The sequence below is a fragment of the Entelurus aequoreus genome, linkage group LG12, assembly GCF_033978785.1.
Source record: "Entelurus aequoreus isolate RoL-2023_Sb linkage group LG12, RoL_Eaeq_v1.1, whole genome shotgun sequence".
Classification (NCBI taxonomy): Eukaryota; Metazoa; Chordata; class Actinopteri; order Syngnathiformes; family Syngnathidae; genus Entelurus; species Entelurus aequoreus.
In genome coordinates, this window is record NC_084742.1 from 35,475,460 (window position 1) to 35,490,128 (window position 14,669).

The 14,669-nt window shown below is 43.3% G+C and overlaps 2 protein-coding genes across 2 annotated transcripts; one reads left to right on the forward strand and one right to left on the reverse strand.

Annotated features, from left to right (window-relative positions):
• Positions 1-633: 633 nt before the first annotated feature.
• LOC133661274 (kelch-like protein 33) lies at positions 634-3,664 on the forward strand. Its single transcript, XM_062064413.1, has 4 exons — positions 634-1,699; positions 1,772-2,711; positions 2,774-2,941; positions 3,142-3,664. Exons 1-4 carry the CDS (start codon positions 634-636, stop codon positions 3,662-3,664), a joined length of 2,697 nt encoding a protein of 898 aa, XP_061920397.1.
• A 7,051-nt stretch (positions 3,665-10,715) lies between these two features.
• si:ch211-63p21.8 (kelch-like protein 33) lies at positions 10,716-13,574 on the reverse strand. Its single transcript, XM_062064414.1, has 5 exons — positions 12,641-13,574; positions 12,006-12,571; positions 11,562-11,932; positions 11,312-11,482; positions 10,716-11,235 (listed from the first exon to the last, which is right to left on the reverse strand). The coding sequence occupies exons 1-5, from the start codon at positions 13,386-13,388 to the stop codon at positions 10,716-10,718; spliced, it is 2,376 nt and encodes a 791-aa protein (XP_061920398.1). The 5' UTR covers positions 13,389-13,574.
• Positions 13,575-14,669: the final 1,095 nt, after the last annotated feature.

A 14,669-nucleotide genomic window follows, 5' to 3' on the forward strand; every position in this document is an offset into this window, starting at 1 on the left:
TAAGTCCTACTTATCAACAGGAATCACTCTGCACAAGCAGCATTGTGAGGATGAGAGACCCAAAGGTCCATGTGATCACAAAGTGAACTTGTCAGCTTCTGATGAGGTCCTTGTGTCGGCTCTTTAACACCTGTTTGCTCCCTATAACAGCGTACTGTAAGCAACAACAACAACAGGTGTAAATGTGTGGTTGTGTTCGCCTGCCCTCTTCTTGAGCCTTGACCCAGATTCCACAGAGTTTGAATGCAGAGGAGCAATTTGAACCCACCTTGGCCCCCTGCTCCGGGCATTTAATACTGATCCCTCAATCTGATGACTTGGAATTAAAAGTGCTCGTGAAGACAGAGAGAGCCCTGGGTGGCATCCAGTTGCCTCCAAGTCTGGACGGCTGGCTTTAAGTGGGTCAGATGTTTGTTTGAGGTTTTAAAAAATGCAGTTCTTCAATGCATGGAGAGGCCATGTGTAACATTAGCACCTCAGACAGGCTGGGATTCTAATTAGCTGCTGATACACGGTCGTGTGCCCGATATAGCAACCTGTTGGCTCGCAAGGACGATGAGGTGCATGTGACAGGAGAGTGAGGCAACAAGATGCAGTGAAGACGGAGTGATGTTTTGTCTCTGAGCAAGCTCCATGGAGGTGGAAAATCCACAGCTGCAGCCCGACAGGGAGCAATGGAGAAGGGAGATGGAGAAGAGGTGGAGAACAACAGGAAGGAGGAGGGTGAGACCATGGATGAGCGAGGGGGAAGACGATGAAAAGGCAGACAATGAGGTGAGTGAGCAGGAACAAGAGGCTGGTGGAGAAACTGAGAGTGAGGGGATTGGAATTTTGCAGCTGGTAACTTTTTCCAGCCAAGATGAGCTGGGAATCTCAGCAGCAGAAGATTCCCAGGAAGATTCTAGACCTTTCAACGATAAGAAGCTGGTAACCCTTTCCAGCCTACAAGAGATGGAGCAGGGTACTAGCTATGAAGGTACTAGACCTTCTAAAGATGAAAATAAGTATCTCCAGATTGAAGGTTGTCATGATGATGAAAGAAAGTGGAGAAAGGGACAAAATACTGCAATGAAAGAGGGAAGAGATGTTTGGGAAGATGAGGGCAGAGCTGCTGTGGGGTTCTGGGGCCATGAAGAGGAGGAGGAGCCCAGTGAAGATGATGAGGAGGAGGAAATGTGCTCCCAGAATGAAGAGAGCACAAAGGTCTACTGCAAAGACGACCACCATGTGGAGATGTTCCATACTCTAACAACGTTCCGGGACTCGTTTCTGCTCACCGATCTCACTCTGAACACCAAAGATGGCAGGAAGATGCACACACACTCCATCATCATGGCAGCCGTCAGTTCCCTAGTCAAGGACAGTCTGAACAATGTGTACCAGGAAGGACAGCATAGGTCGTCCATCTCCATGGATATAGATGTGGACCACCGTGGGTTAGATGCGATTGTGGAGTTTGCCTACACTGGACTCATATCCTGTCTGGATGATGTGGAGCGACTGAAGGCGGCAGCTCAGACCCTGGGCGCTTACAGAACGCTGGATTGTCTGAGGAAGATGCAGGAGAAATCAAGAACTAATGAAGGAGGTATCTCAGCTGCAGAACAACTGGCCATCAGTTTGCAGTCCATTACAGACCTGTGGTTAGACCAAGTGGCCTGTGACGTCATCCTAGAAGCAGTTGGATCATCATTTCCGGGTGAGTAGCACACTCAGCCAATCTTCTGACACTCCTAGTTCCCTCCAGGAAGTCTAATTGTCCTGCTTCTAGTCCACAGAGTCATCCTGGCTGCTAGCAGTGACTTCTTTCGTGGAATGTTTAGTTCAGGCATGAGAGAGTCCACTCAGTCCCGCATCAGCCTTCCCTTTCTGGCAGCTTCAGATTTGGAAGTTCTCATCGGTTCCTCCTACAGTGGCACCATTCCCTTAAGCTGGAGTCGTGTGTTCAGTATCAGCAGCATCTCCCTTCAGCTCCAGTACCAGCCGGCGCTCTCCCTAAGCCTCAACTTCCTACAGCAGGAACTCAACCCACACTCGTGCCTTGATGTGGCATCATTTGCCGAAGCCTACCAGGTGGAGCAACTTCTCAAAGTGTCTGACGACTTTGTGTTGCGGCAATTCCAAAAGGTGGCGAGCACCTCCAAGTTCAAGGACCTGCCGGCCAAACAGCTCTTGAGGTACCTTAACAGTCGCTCGCTCTGTGTTCCGTCTGAGCTGGTTGTGTTTAAGGCAGTGGCAGCCTGGATTCAAGCCAGACCCAAAACCAGGCTTCGGCATGCCAAGGCGCTCATGAAGACCGTCTACTTCCCTCTCATGACCTTTGAGGAATTCAAAGAAGTTCAGTCTGTGAACATGTGGTCTAAGCACAACCTGACAGACCTGTATGAAACAGTTTGGAAGGATTTTTGCTCTAATGATATGGCACCACAGAGCCAGTGCCGCGTCTACCTGCCAGAACAGAATCTAGTCCTGACCGGAGGTGACCAAATCTCTGAGGACCTGGGCCGTCGACATATCAGCAGTGAAGTCTGGTTTGGGAATTCCCTGATGAACCACACAGGAATAAAAAAGGAAATGGAGTGGAGGCGGCTGAGAGATATGCCCGAGCCTTCCAGGTTTCGTCATGAGGCTGCGGTGCTCAAAGGACAACTGTACGTATTGGGCGGCAAGAGATACTATGGCACCGGAGACACCTTGGATTGCATGTACAGGTGAGGCATCCAGGTGTTTATATTCCAACCTTAAATTATAAATGCATCTCCTTCCACCGCAGATACGACCCGCTTCAAAACAGTTGGCAGAGAATGGCAGATATGACCCAGAAGAGGAACTCCTTCTCGGTGGTGGTAATGAGTGGGAGCATTTATGCCATCGGGGGGTGCTGTGACCCTGAATACATAGAGAGCGTGGAATGCTTTTCACCAGCTGCAAACTCTTGGAGGTAGGAAGGTATATATAAGAATATAGCAGGTTGCTAAAAGCTGTAGCTAATGTCAGTAGGTCATGTATGCTAATAGATGGGTAATGAAGTGACCACTATTAGAAGAAACAAGAAAATGCTAAGAAATGTGGTATTAGCTTGAAGTAAAACCCCAATATATGGTCATGGACTTTTGAAAATTCTCCCATTTTCTATTTTAGCTTGGCTTGTCCGCTGGATCAAACCCTGGGTGGACATGTGGCCAAAGTGTTGCAAGGACAGATTTTTATTTCTGGAGGACTGAACAGCGACTGTCTCTGTCTGGCCTCTCTGTTTGTGTACCATCCTCAGATAGGAAGCACCTACTTAGCAAACATGTCTCAACCACGGGCCTACCACTGCATGGAAAACCTGGACAACCGTCTCTACGTTGCCGGGGGGATCACAGTGGACAGTAACGACACAGCGATAGACCAACTGACCTGTGAGGTGTATGATCCCTCTAGTGACACGTGGACAGCCTTCTCGTCCCTGCTGGTGCCTCATGTGGGGGCAGGTAGCGCCATATTGGAGGGCAAGGTGTACCTACTCGGCGGATACAGCCAGGAGGACTACAGCGACACCAAAATGGTCCACCGCTATGACCCCGCCCTGCAAAAGTGGGAGAATATGGGCAAGATGCCAGGACCCAACAACGACCTGCGAGTGTCTTTGCTACATTTGCCACCACATGTGCGCATGTAGGGCATTTTCTACGATAAGTTACCCTTAAAGGGGTTAAACGGTAACATTTCTTAATGGGCTGTATTCAGAAGAGTCTAAATTTACTAAGATGTTTTTTTGTTGTACAGTAATACCTCAACTTACAAGCAATTGGTTGTGTGACAGAGCTCTTAACTCGAAACACTTGTATCTCAAATCAACATCCCCCACTAATAATGATTTTAAATCAATTTAATCAGTGCTTGGCGAGCCCAAATCAGCACCATTTTAACATGTAATATGCATTTTAAAGAAGAAAGTCAATCTTTTAGAATAGAAATATTGTATGAAAAACTATACAATCAAATGTATTACAAACAACTACAGTAGTTTTATTATGAAGTAATGTCATTGTAATGTACAAAATGTACTTTGCAGAGTGGACTTCTACGATATCTCCTTCCAGCTTCTCCATGGTCTGCTGTTTACATAATATTTTTTACAACCTTTGCTGGTGTTATCAACCCATTCTGCTTTAGTATAGTGCAGCAACACCACTGCACTCCAGAAAAAAGGTCAGCAAAGACTGTATTTTCTGAGAAGGCTGAGTAAAATAGATCTGGCTGATAACCTGCTCCTGTCCTTCTATCGCTGCTCCGTTGAGACAATACTGACCTACGGCATCTCCATGTGGTTTTCTAGCTGCACGGTGGCAGAGAGAAAGAGATTACAGGGCGTCATAAACGCGGCCCAGAGGATCGCTGCATGTCCTTTTACATCTCTAGAGGACCTGTATAAGAGACACTGCAACAGGAGAGCAAACAGCATCCTCAGGGACTCATCCCACCCAGGTCACCACTGGCTTGAACTCTTGCCCTCAGGGAGGCGCTATAAGACCATCAAAGCAAGGACAAATAGACTGAAAAACAGTTTCTATCCTGGAGCTGTTATTGCCCTAAACTCTGCACTTACACTACCGTTCAAAAGTTTGGGGTCACCCAAACAATTTTGTGGAATAGCCTTCATTTCTAAGAACAAGAATAGACTGTCGAGTTTCAGATGAAAGTTCTCTTTTTCTGGCCATTTTGAGCGTTTAATTGACCCCACAAATGTGATGCTCCAGAAACTCAATCTGCTCAAAGGAAGGTCAGTTTTGTAGCTTCTGTAACGAGCTAAACTGTTTTCAGATGTGTGAACATGATTGCACAAGGGTTTTCTAATCATCAATTAGCCTTCTGAGCCAATGAGCAAACACATTGTACCATTAGAACACTGGAGTGATAGTTGCTGGAAATGGGCCTCTATACACCTATGTGGATATTGCACCTAAAACCAGACATTTGCAGCTAGAATAGTCATTTACCACATTAGCAATGTATAGAGTGTATTTCTTTAAAGTTAAGACTAGTTTAAAGTTATCTTCATTGAAAAGTACAGTGCTTTTCCTTCAAAAATAAGGACATTTCAATGTGACCCCAAACTTTTGAACGGTAGTGTACCTGAACACTCACCACTTTATTACTTGCTTACCTCTGATAGAGATCTGCTGTGCAATATGTTTTTAAAATGTTATTATGTTTTTAAATTTTAAATTGTTTTATTATTGTTGTTGTCTTAAGACTATTTTATGTAGGTTTGTTTTAAAAGCACTGAGCTGGATTGCTGTCCAATTTCGTTGTTTCCATACAATGACAATAAAGGTATTCTGATTCTGACATTTGTCATGCTTTTGATGATTGCTTTCTTTCATTCACTTTCTTCCTTTCCAGCATTGGAAAACAAAGTTAGGTCGATCTCTAGCTATAAGCTAGTGCTAGCGAGTAAGACCAGATGTTTTGGGCGGACCTTACAAGGCTTACTGTGACTTTTGTTACGCCAATTATTGGCGGGGATTCTTGTAACTGAAATGTTGCTTGCAATTTCAAGCTGAGATACATCTCTTATCTTAAAACACTCTTCAGTTCTGGTACCTCTGTATATTTTGTGGTATATTTGCTTGTTTGTCAACCAACCAAATACAAAACACAAAACCAGTGAAGTTGGCACGTTGTCCATCCATCCATTTTCTACCGCTTGTCCCTTTCGGGGTCGCGGGGGGTGCTGGAGCCTATCTCAGCTGCATTCGGGCGGTAGGCGGGGTACACCCTGGACAAGTCGCCACCTCATCACAGGGCCAACACAGATAGACAGACAACATTCACACTCACATTCACACACTAGGGCCAATTTAGTGTTGCCAATCAACCTATCCCCAGGTGCATGTCTTTGGAGGTGGGAGGAAGCCGGAGTACCCGCAGGGTACTTAAGCAGTCATGGGGAGAACATGCAAACTCCACACAGAAAGACCCCAGCCCGAGCATTGAACCCAGGACCTTCGTATTGTGAGGCACATGCACTAACCCCTGTTTCACCGTGCTAAATAAAAACAGAATACAATGATTTGCAAATCCTTTTTAACTTATATTCAATTGAATACACTGCAAAGACAAGATATTTAATGTTCGAACTGAGAGACGTTTTTTTTTTTTTTTACAAATAATTCTTAACTTAGAATTTAATTTTGCAGGCATCAAATTCCAAATGAGCTAATATTTGCAAAAAATAACAAAGTTCGAACGTTAAGTATCTTGTCTTTGCAGTCTATTCAATTGAATATAGGTTGAAAAGGATTTCCAAATCATTGTATTCTGTTTTTATTTACGATTTACACAACGTGCCAACTTCACTGGTTTGGGGTTTTGTACAAAAACATGTAGGTAGTAGGACAGTTTCTATGCTAAATTACTTAAAACATGTAAATTACATTTTTTAGTGTGTTGTATAATAAACACCGGGCCAATTAATATGTGCAAACGTATCAATATCTTGGGACCACAATTGATGGAAACAGAAATTGCTCTACAGCGTGTAAAAAGGCCAATAAATTTAATAAAGTTTGAGAAAACTGTCTCAAATTAATGTTGTCAAAGCCATCATGATAATTTTTTACCATAATATGATCTCTGTTGTCGTTCTCTCTGGTCTTAGAGTTTGGTCACTTATCATTAAAGGACAAGAATGATGACTAACTGGTGATTTTCAGCCTTCTCCAGCCACCTTGTACAATAAACAAATACAGCGCTTATTAACTTCCCCCATTTTAATGGATGCTTCTCTATATCAGTCCTTATCAAATAGTGGGGCGGGCCCCCTTGGTGGTGGAAGGGGGGGGCTGCGATGCCGGGTGGGCACGTGTGACCTGGGGGAACATCTTTTTTTTGCCGTACTAGAATATAATGAAGCGTATGCACCACTTGGCTTCACCTTAACCCCGGTGGGAGGCAAGGACAGACCCACGTGTTGTTTCCTTTAATGTTAAGAAGCTTACAATGTTATGCAGAGGTATAGTTAGAACTATTTCATAGGCAAACTATTTATAGTGACGGTGGAGCGTGGGGCAGGCGCACAATATTTTCTTCTTTCTAGGGGCGTGACAGAAAATATTTGAGAAGCACTGCTCTGTCGCAACACATGTTCACCATCTCCCCTCTGGTCCAAAGAGTTAAGACAAAATGGTTCAGATGCAGTTTTGTCCTAATAAAACTTAACAAGTTATTGTCACATAAAGCCCATATATGCTGTTGTGTAATTTAATGTTGTATTCATTTTATATTATTCTGGCCTGTCCTAACTTTAATTGTTTGTGATTTTAAAGTATATATTCTATCCATGTTTTGGGAAATTTTGGGTACACATCTTATCAACTACACTGCAAAAACTGAAATCTAAGTAAGATTAAATATATCAAATAAGGGTGATATTTACTTATTTTCTGTCTGATAAGATCATTCTTCTCACTAAGCAGATTTTATGTTAGTGTTTTACTTGTTTTAAGTGTTTTGGTCCTAAATTATCTCAGTAAGATATTACAGCTTGTAGCTGAGATTTGATGACCTATATTGAGTAAAACATGCTTGAAACTAGAATATCAACTGTTGCAAAGCTGTGTCGTCAACACTCATAAGTATAAAACTACTTTTTTAAAGTAATAATTTCTTACTTCAAGCATGAAAAAAAAAAATCATGATCCCGAGCGCATATCATTATGTCAAGATAATGGCACTAGCATTTACTTAATTTAAGAAAATGTTTCAACATATTGAGAAAAAAGGTCTCATTTTTTTTCTACCAAGAAAAGTGCACTTGTTATTAGTGAGAATATACTTATTTTAAGGTATTTTTGGGTTCATTGAGGTTAGCTAATTTTACTTGTTTTGGAAAGTCTTGACAAGCCGAATTTTCTTGTTCTATTGGCAGATAATTTTGCTTAGTTCAAATAAAACACCCCTCATTTTTTTATTTTTTTTCTTGTTTTTGAACACTGACTTTTTGCAGTGTGTTTGTATTGCTTTTTGTGTGGAAGGTCTTTTTATTGAATGTCTGGGATCTTAGTTTTGTTTATATGTTTAATGTATGTTCTAATTTTACCGGCTGCAAAACAAGCTTATCTTTGTGTAGTAACCTAACCTAATTTGTTGTAGTCTAAGTTAACAAATGTGATTTTTGGTGTACAAAGCCCAAAACCAGTGAAGTTGGCACGTTGTGTAAATCGCAAATAAAAACAGAATACAATGATTTGCAAATCCTTTTCAACTTATATTCAATTGAATAGACTGCAAAGACAAGATGTTTAATGTTCGAACTGAGAAACTTTTTTTTTTTTTTTTTCAAATAATCATTAACTTAGAATTTAATGGCAGCAACACATTGCAAAAAAGATGGCACAGGGGCATTTTTACATGAAATTTCCTTTTAACAACACTCAGTAAACGTTTGGGAAATGAGGAGACCAATTTTTGAAACTTTTCAGGTGGAATTATTTCCCATTCTTGCTTGATGTATAGCTTAAGTTGTTCAACTGTCTCCGTTGTCGTATTTTAGGCTTCATAATGCGCCACACATTTTCAATGTGGTCTGGACTACAGGCAGGCCAGTCTAGTACCCGCATTCTTTTACTACAAAGCCACGCTGTTGTACAAACCCCAAAACCAGTGAAGTTGGCACGTTGTGTAAATCGGCATTCTGAGGGGAGTCATAATTGCGATGTGGCCCTCTATAAAACCAAGTTTGACACCTCAGGCCTATTAGCACCATTCTGTGTTTATACCTGGTTAGTGCTTGAAGGTCCCGTAGAGCTAGTGTTTTTGGTAAGCATACAAGCAAAAATCACCTTAAATTAAGTTGAACTTCAACACAAGCACATTAAGATAAATGTTATTCTTTAACCACTCTAGGAGTAATTTATCGTATAAAATATCCTACATGTCCTACAGTACATTTGTGTTTATTTAATTAGTTAGCAGACAAACAAGCAAAAATATTACAAAATATACAAAACCCAAAACCATCCATCTATTTCCCACCGCTTATTCCCTTCGGGGTCGCGGGGGGCGCTGGGGCCTATCTCAACTACAATCGGGCGGAAGGCGGGTACACCCTGGACAAGTCGCCACTTCATCGCAGGGCCAACACAGATAGACAGACAACATTCACACTCACATTCACACACTAGGGCCAATTTAGTGTCGCCAATTAACCTATCCCCAGGTGCATGTTTTTGGAGGTGGAAGGAAGCCGGAGTACCCGGAGGGAACCCACGCAGTCACGGGGAGAACATGCAAACTCCACACAGAAAGATCCAGAGGCCGGGATTGAACTCACGACTACTCAGGACCTTCGTAATGTGAGGCAGATGCACTAACCCCTCTCCCACCGTGCTGCCCAACCCAAAACCAGTGAAGTTGTAAATCGTAAATAAAAACTAAATACAATGATTTGCAAATCCTGTTCAACCTATATTCAATTGAATGGACTGCAAAGACAAGATACTTAACGTTCGAACTGGAACACTTTGTTATTTTTTGCAAATATTAGCTCACTTGGAATTTGATGCCTGCAAAATGTTTTAAAAAAGCTGGCACAAGTGGCAAAAAAGACTGAGATTTGCAAATCATTGTATTCCGTTTATATTTACATCCAACACAATTTCCCAACTCATATGGAAACGGGGTTTGTACTAGTAAAAGAATATAATAATCGAAAACAAATATTTGTGCAAATTGTTTGAGGTTATTATATGTTATATGTTGCTTACGTGCAGTGATTTCTCTAGATTCTCTGAACCTATACTACAGACCATAGATGGTGAAATCCCTGAATTCCTTGCAATAGCTGGTTGAGAAAGGTTTTCCTTAAACTGTTCAACAATTTGCTCACGCATTTGTTGACAAAGTGGTGACCCTCGCCCCATCCTTGTTTGTGAATGACTGAGCAGTTCATGGAATCTACTTTTATACCCAATCATGGCACCCACCTGTTCCCAATTTGCCTGTTCACCTGTGGGATGTTCCAAATAAGTGTTTGATGAGCATTCCTCAACTTTATCAGTATTTATTGCCACCTTTCCCAACTTCTTTGTCACGTGTTGCTGGCATCAAATTCTAAAGTTAATGATTATTTGCAACAAAAAAAAAAAATGTTTATCAGTTTGAACATCAAATATGTTGTCTTTGTAGCATATTCAACTGAATATGGGTTGAAAATGCTTTGCAAATCATTGTATTCCATTTATATTTACATCTAACACAATTTCCCAACTCATATGGAAACGGGGTTTGTAGATTGATGGCAAGCAGATATTTAAGTATCTATTTTTCATAACCATAACAAATGCTTAAAATATATTGTTGCATGATCGCATAATATTTAATTTAGAAAATATGCAATTGCATGTAGTATATTTTTCTGTCAGACTTATTGAACAAATTCATGGCGTGGTGAGCCATATGTGGCCCCCAGGCCTAGAGTTTGACACCTGTGTAGTAGGCTCTTACCTACATTCAATGTCTTATTGTCATTCTCACTAGAATGTCTTTATATCTGAAATAAAACAACAAATGTGTTAATGTACAGCAAGGAACATGTATAATATTCTGGCATCTCCTACCTGAGTTGGTCCAGTTCAGTGTCTGTCCACTGTACACAAGATCTGAATGACTTTTATTGTTAAAATATTTTAATCTTTGAGACACTGGATCATCAGCACAAAACATGACTAGCATCTTAAGTGCTGGGGCAGTCGTAGCACACAAGCCCTAATGTCAGTAACAGCTGCTGGCAGTTTTCCCATGATCTCCCAGCGCTGGGTGCTGCGGTTATACCGGTGGACGAGTCCGGACTCACTGTGGTCGTCCTGGCAGTACCCTCCGAGTATGTAGAGGTTCTCCTCCAAAAAGGCTGAAGCTGCTCCCACATGAGGCATGGGCAGTGAAGCAAAAGATGTCCAAGAATCGGTCATGGGATCATACCACTCACAGGCAAGCTGGTCGGTATAAAACCTCCTGAGATTGCACAAGCCACCAGCCACGTAGAGGAAACCTCGCAGCGCCTCCATGCAGTGCTGGGCTCGGTTTTGGGTCATATCTGCCAGGTGAGTGCTTCCTGCCTCTGGGTGGTACAGCAACAGAGAAGTAAGACACACGTACTGGTGGTCAAAACCTCCAGAGATGAAGATCTTCCCATTGAGGATGGTAGCAGCTTGGCCACTTAGTGGTTGGTCTAGAGGATGGACAAAACTGAGAAGAGATCGACAGGGATAAAATCAAGCTAAGCAACGATACTTATTGCCATTATGCATTAGGCCTTCCTCACCTCCAGGAGTCTGCCTTTGGGTCATACATCTCCACACTGTCCAAGTTGGTGTGGATCTCCTTATCGCCACCGATGGCATAAAGCCGACCTTGAAACACCACCAGTGAGAAGTTGCTTCGAAATTCCTGCATGTCAGCGCACCTCTTCCAAACTTCGTGCACAGGGTCGTAGCTGGCGTAAAAAAAACATGACAGACGAGGTAAGACCACCTTCAAGGATAAGGTGGAAGAGTGTGTGGTTCAACGGTCACCTGTAGGTGGATTTCATCACATCATTCTCACAGTAAAAGTGACATCCTCCAATCACAAACAGCCACCCCCCGATGGTTGCTACCTCATGTCTGAACATTGGCTTGCTTGGAACCTCGCCCAGCCTCCTCCACTCGATGTCCTTCACCAGGCCTGTTCCAGAGCGCAAGGAATTGGCAAACCACACTTCTCGACTTGGTATGCGAGGACCGACGTCTGGGTTGAGCTGGTCCCCACCAACAAGAACCAAGGAGGCTTTGGGGCGCCTCACTCGGCATTGATCCTGCGATGACAGGGTGGATCCAAACTCTTTGAGGGCAGCACTATACAGCTGCATCCCTTTGGCTTCCATGCGCAGGTTAATGGCCCTGACCTCTCCAAAGATAACAAAATGGAAGGACTGAGACACGTACCACCACCCAAACATCAAGCACTGCCTTACTCACCTCCTTGAACTCTCGAAACGTCATTAGGGAAAAACGAACCCCTTTCATCAATTCTCCGGCACGGCCCAGTCTCTCCTCAGGATCCGCCTCCATCCAGGAGACTATAGCTCGAAACACAACCAGCTCAGACGGCACACTCAGACCGTCGCTGCAGAGAAAGTCCAGAAGCTTCTCAGCCTGCAGGTCCAACAACTTTGCATTGGCAGAAACCTCCAAAAAGTTCCGCAGCACGTAGTCATTGGCTTCTTCAAAGAGCTCTGACATCTCATAAGCTTCCGCAAAGGAGGCAACATCCAGGCAGGTATCTGCTCCCATCTCCTGTCTCATGAAGAGCAGGCAGAGTGATATGGCTGACTTGAACTGAAACTGGAGTGCCGTGCAGGCTGTCTCAAAGATGCAGTCCCAGCTAAGAGGTAGCGTCCCACGGTAGCATGAACTAATCAGAGCACCGAGCTCTGGACCTACCTTTAAGGGAAGGACAACACGGGTTTGACGGGATTCCCTCATGCCGCTAGTGAACATGCCTTGGAAGTAGCCACTGCTTGTCGCTAAGATGACCCTGTGGGCTGACAGAAAGGTTGGGTACAAACCAAATCAACCTAATGGGAACATCAAAATAAGAGTGTTTTACCAACCATGGAACAAAGCTCCGTTCACATCCAAAATGACATCACAGCCCACTCCATCTGCCCACAGCTGCTCTACGGACTGGAGGGTACACTTCATCTCTTCACTAGCGGAGTCATTTTTAGAACCGTCATCCGCTCCCAATGTTTTGTCGCAGAGTTGTAACACTCTGGGAACTCCCAGTGCATGAGCTGCTGCCTTAATTTGGGCTACGGTGTAAACTGCTAAAAGTTTTCCAGTGTAGGCAAAGTCCACAACGGCTTGTAGCCCAGCTTGATTCACCTGTGGACCCAGAGAGAAGGACCACTGGTTGGGTCCTACTTGGTACTGGTCGCAGGTTTGATCCCTCAGGCGTTTCTTAACGACGGCACTGACAGCAGCAAGGATGGGGGAGTGCACTTGAAAGCTGCTCCCGTCCTCTGTGGTCATAATCAAGTCTGTGAGAAGACAACTTTCACGGAACTCCCTCAAGACCTCAAACACCTCATAAGGAAAGTTTTGACTGCAGTAAACCTGGAGATTATCGCCCTTATCTGACTCAACCAGTTCTACCCTCCTGCTTGTCAGCCCCAGTCGAGAGTCATTGAAAGCCACAATTCTCCTCAGCTCACGCTCATCCTGCTCGATGCCCTCCTTTCCTTCTCCGAGGACTTGCTCCCTCCTTTCCTTCTCTCTCCTCCACTGTTCTTCCCATACTGCAGGCTGGCCGCTCATGCTTGCCTCCATGTGGATTGAACCAGCTAATGTTAAGAACATAAACACAGTAAAGTGTGCGAAGATCAAACTTGCCTGCTCACTCTCTAACTGGACGGCAACAAATGCTATTCTGAGCGAGAGGGTCACACAGATTCACTTTCACATAAAAATTGGCAGACACATTGTGATCTTCACTGTGGATGGCCATGGCTTTGGGAACATAATTCACTTGCAGAGGACAACTGGCTTGTGGATGCCAAAGTCGTCTGTTCTTAAGTCACGCACTTCCATACTTGCACATTTTAAATGTGTAATTCACGGATGCACTGAAAATTCTAAGTGTAAGTTGAAAAGTGTGTGAATTAAGTTATTGACTCATTCATTGTTGTTTGAAGTTGTGGCTTTGAGGTCAGTGGGTCACCACATTAGAAGTGTCAGTTTGCAAAACAAGTTTGTCCTATTTATGTTCCTCATGTCCTACATTGACAGTGACGCAGTCTTCATTTGCGATAAATGTTTTGTTTGGTGCTTTTTCCTGCTCTAAAACCTCTTATATTTGTTCTCATGTTTGTAACTAAACTATTGCAAGAGGTCTTGTAAATTGTGTGTGATGAAACAAAGAGGAAGTAGCTGCAATGTTGTGTTGTCACCAAATCATCCAGTGGACTTTATTTAAAAGTGTGAAACAACAGCTAGAGAAGAAATACAACAAAAATACCTATTCATACACATATGATCATCCATCCATACATTTTCTACCGGTTGTCCCTCTCATGTCGCTGGAGCCTATCCCAGCTGCACTCGGGCGGAAGGCGGGGCACACCCTGGACAAGTTGCCACTTCATCACAGGGCCAACACAGATAAACAGACAACATTCACACTCACCCAAGTGCATGTCTTTGGAGGTGGGAGGAAGCCAGAGTACACTAAGGGAACCCGCGCAGTCTTGGGGTGAACATGCAAACTCCACACAGAAAGACCCCGATCCCGGGGATCGAACCCAGGACCCTCATATTGTGAGGCACACGCACTAACCCCTGTACCAACGTGCTGCCCACATAAGATAATAACGATAATAAACATAGTTAAATGAATGTTGCAAAAATGTACTTTTCTATGAATAACGATATAAACATGTCAAATTTTAAAGCTTTATTTTAAGGCTGTGAAAAATAACTATTTAACTCGAGTGATTAATCACAAAAAAATCATTGCATTAATTATGTATAGTTGCAGATTTATCGCGCAATTTATTACAGCCTCGTAACCTGTAAGAAAGTGTGGGTGTAGAACATTCATTTGTGAAAATAAATGATGTCCATTCAAGTAAAACATATATA